The 4,874-nt window shown below is 38.9% G+C and overlaps 1 protein-coding gene across 1 annotated transcript; it reads right to left on the bottom strand.

The window, feature by feature from the left end:
* Nucleotides 1-390: 390 nt before the first annotated feature.
* Nucleotides 391-4,646, bottom strand: SAT1 (spermidine/spermine N1-acetyltransferase 1). The gene is made up of 6 exons (XM_063450074.1): nt 4,333-4,646; nt 3,078-3,129; nt 2,782-2,865; nt 1,602-1,703; nt 1,090-1,130; nt 391-891 (listed from the first exon to the last, which is right to left on the bottom strand). Exons 1-6 carry the CDS (start codon nt 4,396-4,398, stop codon nt 721-723), a joined length of 516 nt encoding a protein of 171 aa, XP_063306144.1. The 5' UTR covers nt 4,399-4,646; the 3' UTR covers nt 391-720.
* Between the last annotated feature and the right edge of the window lie 228 nt (nt 4,647-4,874).

Here is a 4,874-nt window from a genome sequence, read left to right as displayed (position 1 = left end):
TTACATCTCTGAAAACACAAGTTTCTGCTTTTGATCTACATAAATCTTGATTAACCATAGCTATGCAACCATGATGGGTTCTGTTATTTGTTCCCAACTCCAATCCTCTTAACACTGCACTAAACCCTGGAATGTGACTGCTGTGTGAGGTCATTACCATGCTGCAATTTAAGTATAACCTCAATGCAAGCCAGCAGCTTTTACAGGTGTGCTAGATACCATCCTCCACACCAATGGTCCCTTAAATGCCAAGCATTTCGCTACAATGTATAGTCATGAGTGAGAAGGATAACACGGTTTAAAGTTTATTTACCATTTATAATGCAATGTCTACAGGATTAGAGATTCTACCCAGATGCTCTACACCCCAAGGATCAGTGAGACAAAGAATTTAGCAGAACACTGTTCTTTAATTTGTAAAAACAAGCTCACTATACAAAAACCCTACACACGTGTGTGTACACTGTACACAAATTACTTTCAAGAATGAAGTTATATATGCCCACACATCTTATGGATGAAAGGAACTTGAAATTAATATCTATTTCACAACAGCCTTGAGCCAAAAAAAAAATACTTTAGTTATGGAAAGAAAGATCATGCGAAGAAGCCACTGTCTAAACGTTAACATGCCGATACACTATGGAATCATTAAGCAAGCAAGAGATGAAAGCTTTTATTTTAGTCAATAATCTGCTGCTCTGGAGAGGGAGTCTATCTTCATTCTTCAGATGCCATTTTACACAAGTACTCTTTATCAATTTTGAACAGGCGCCATCCCTCTTCGGTAGACAGATCAGATGCTCCACGTCTCTTGTAGAATTTGATGGATGGTTCATTCCACTCTGCAACCAGGAAGTGCATGCTGCTGCAACGACACTTCACAGCAATCTAGAATAAAAAAAAAAAGCCTGAAAATTAATGGAGGTGGACATTGTTCAACCATAATGATCTGTAGTTTTAACTTTGTTTAAAAAAATAACTAAATCTACCACAAGTGTGTTTGACATGCAAATGTTGGGGATCATGTTAAAAAAAAAAAAAAAAAAAAAAGTGCTCAATTTTAATTAAGACCAACATCAAACGTACCTGACTCAGATGCTTGAATATCTCTGATCCGATGCCAGACCCTAAAGAAAAAAAAAAAAATATTTTTTATTTAAACAAGTGTTCATTTGTACAGGTCATCAGGAAAAAGTGAAGGTCTTAAATCACAGTGCAAATACAGAAGCAAGTGCTACAATACAAAGACTTTGAGGCAGTGAGGATTGTGGGAAACATGTAGTTCACATTGTCTTCTGGAATACTGTAGTCTTTGGGATAAGGTTAGACAATAGACTGGTAGGGGGTGCTCACCACTATAAGATGTGATAAGGCTAGCTCATTACAGAGTTATAGCACTGGGAAATGTAGTGCTGCCACAGCAACCCAACATGATTACAACATTCGAGGACTAGATTTTGGGTGCTGAGAGTGTTAAGAACCAGTGCCAGGCCAATACCCAGCTATATCAATGCATGTTTGGGGACTGTATTTGTTGCATAGCCAGCCTCAGTGACTTCCAATAATGGGGTACATTAGCCACTAGATCACAGTCCTACCTCTGAACTCATTCATCACATAGAAGTCTTCAAGATAAAGCAGTTTTCCAATCCATGGGTCATACGTGAAGTAGTACATTGCAAAACCAACAATTGTGAACCCTGTGAACAAACGAGTTGGTTATATGAGCAATATAAACAATGTTCAAATTCAGATGAGGCATTACAATGTCAAACATTAAAATTACAGTACACATTTGTGAAGGGACTTCTTCCAGCCTGTCCTATCTAGAACAACATTTCTCATCCAACCCCCTTAATTTTACAGAACTCTTCATTGAAGAAATGTTTTATTTAAATCATATCAAATGAATTTCTGGTCTTGAGAAGTAGTGTTAAATTGGCCAGCTTGTTTGTTATCTGTAATACAAGAATGCTGATTGTTTCTTTTATTGCATAATGACATCGAATAAACACGTTAAAGAAAAAAAGATACAAGTCAATGATTCATTTCCTTTCACACGGCAGTTCAGAAGGAGATCAGTGTTATTATGTATTTGAGGCAACTACATTTAAAAAAATTAAAATAAAAAAAATCCTAGAATCCAAATCTTAAATCCTCAGTTATTCCTAGCTGCAGTGACTGATGAAACTTTAAATCAATACAAAATGGCAAACAGTCAGCCCACTCCAGATCCCAAAGGAGGTTTTTAAAAAAAAAAAAAAAAAGTGAAAAAATGAAAATACACAGTATAAGGAAAGGTGACCGAGATGGACTGCTAACATGTTGAGAATGTTTCACAGAAGAACAGACTGCTCTTCAAACTCTTTTCCCAACATGATAAAAATAAAAAAGGTCAGTGAAATGAAAGCCTGGAGGTGCTTTCAAAACGTCATTCTTGTTGGTGAAATTGCCACATGAAAACTTACATCAGCTGCATGGGATTTCTGATCTACCGTGTTTGTTTGTACAATTTTTCAGGGGGTCATCCCTGTTGGCCTTACCTCGTTTCATGCTCATCTACTTTATTGTGTAACGATCTTTTAGTTACCTCCCCGCCCACCCATGTACACGGAAGGGCCATGTACATGGCGAAGCTAGAGACTGTAACCTGAAGATTGGGGACAAATTAGAGAAGATATGGTTTAACAGATTGCATTGGCGTATGGGTCAACACAAAGTCTGCAAGGATCAGAACAGGAAGAGAATACACATGTACGAGAACATTAAACACATTACCATCAACAGTTTTGTTCTCCTTTGGCACTTCAGCAACAAGACAGTGATAGAATGGGTGTTCGCCAAATCCATCTTCAAGCAGATCTTTGTAGAAAAAAATGAAACACCACATTTAATGAACACCCCCACACTTCAGTCTACCATATTTACATAAGCATCAGAGTAAAGACTTATGGGAATGCACTGGCATATTGCCCAATAAGCAGGTTTCAAAACAAAGTACTGGGAGCCATGTTTATTCTCATTAACCCCTACAATACAACAGCAACAAAACAAAGGTGACACTCCTAACATACCTTTCTCCGTTAGCACTACTTGGTTCTCCATTTCTTCATATTTAGCAAGTTCCTGTGGAAGGAGAAAGAGTTTAGAATTATGATCCATTTATAGCCGGTTTAAGAAATTTGTTGTGCAAGAGCAGCAAACTGGCAGACTACGCATGGCGAGTGTACTACACCAGTTCAGAGTACATTCACTCTCTGTATGCTGATTCAGTACGTATTAGGTCAATACCAGTCAGTGTGACATTAAGACTTAACCTTCTCTAATGCTTTACTTCAAGTTAACCCTTTACCTTACTCTGACCATAACCACTTATAGGGACAGAACACAGCCTACCAGCATGCTCACAGGTACTTTAATATGCATCATACCTAAAAGGACAAGAATGTCCTAAATAAAACAACAAACAAAAAAAATATAAATAAAAAAACCAAGAAAAAAAAACCACACCACAAGAACCAAAAATATTTAATAACATACTAATGGAGCCAAACACAGATGTGATGATAAAAACCCATATATTTGTAGGTTTAAAAATGATTATTTAACATTAGGTCCATCAATACCTCAAAGGTTGTAGTTACAAAGCCACCCCAAACAAAGACGGGTAAGATGTGCCTGTTACACTCAAGGAGGAAAACTATATAGTTATAAGTTTGACTTTCCCTGCACACAAAGCTTTTGTTATAGCTACAAGGAATGTTGCCAACATACAATACTCCTACAACAAAGACCATCATTTATAGATTATTGTTCCAGGACTGGTAGCACTGCCAAGGTGGCACACAAGGGCCTTTGAACGTCTCACAACTGAGACCACCATTAACAGTTCACAGATGAAGAAAAAAAAAAAAGGGAAATTGATACTTTATATCAAATGTCGTTGAAAATGTGCCACGTCTACATATATAGCCACCAATATCCTGGATACATTCTGTACAGTTCTGACAGATGGGTAGGTGCTAGTCAAAGAACCAAGACAAAACTGTCAGTACAGGACTTCTCGACCTAGCTAAGACCATCTGTCTAATTTCCAACGAGCCCTGTAATAAAAATATATTTATAGAACTTAAAAAAAACCAAAAAAAAAAAACACAACCACCCTCCCATATGCTGTGCATCCTGCATATAAATGGTTGAACCTGTCTTTAGGATAGGGCCAAACTCCATCATAGCCCATCGAATCAGAGGGGGCCAATGCCATGGCAACTGCTGGCTCTCTTTACGCCCATCCACATGCAGCAGACAGGTTGCCAGAGGGCTAATCACCTTTATAAGCCGCAAGATGTCCTTACAATCACTGGGAATGGCCGATCTAATGATATAATTGGCCATTTTCGTCTCTTGCTCTTTTTTCCTTTTCTGACTAATCCCCTGTACGTGAATAGTAGTAAGACGTGTTTCTTCATTCGCTTCCCAGGAGTTTCCTCCCTTTAGTCAGTCTGGGCGCCTGACCCGGCACACTAGGCTCAATGAATCCACGGTGATCGTAAGAATCCAACGACGGAATGCGAGCGACAGCGGAGAGCGCTAAAATTTATTGACACGGACTGCGTTCTATCCCCGCCCCTCCCGTGTCTCTTAGCCAATCGGATAAACACATTGCGCAATACATTTTCTCTGAAAGCCACAGGCCAAGTGCAGACATCACTGCTTCCGGGACCTGGAAACCATGACTCACAAGAGGGAGGGACAGATGGCTTACACAACGTTTCGGCGCCCCCTAGCGTTTCTTTTTTTTAATCATTACCATGTCAGGGGTAAAAAGCTCAGGGCAGTTTGGATTACTTTGGGGTTTGTAAAATAAACAG

The sequence above is a fragment of the Pelobates fuscus genome, chromosome 1 (genome assembly GCF_036172605.1).
Source record: "Pelobates fuscus isolate aPelFus1 chromosome 1, aPelFus1.pri, whole genome shotgun sequence".
Classification (NCBI taxonomy): domain Eukaryota; kingdom Metazoa; phylum Chordata; class Amphibia; order Anura; family Pelobatidae; genus Pelobates; species Pelobates fuscus.
Note: the sequence above shows the minus strand (reverse complement) of the source record. Positions and strands in the feature narration are given on the sequence as shown.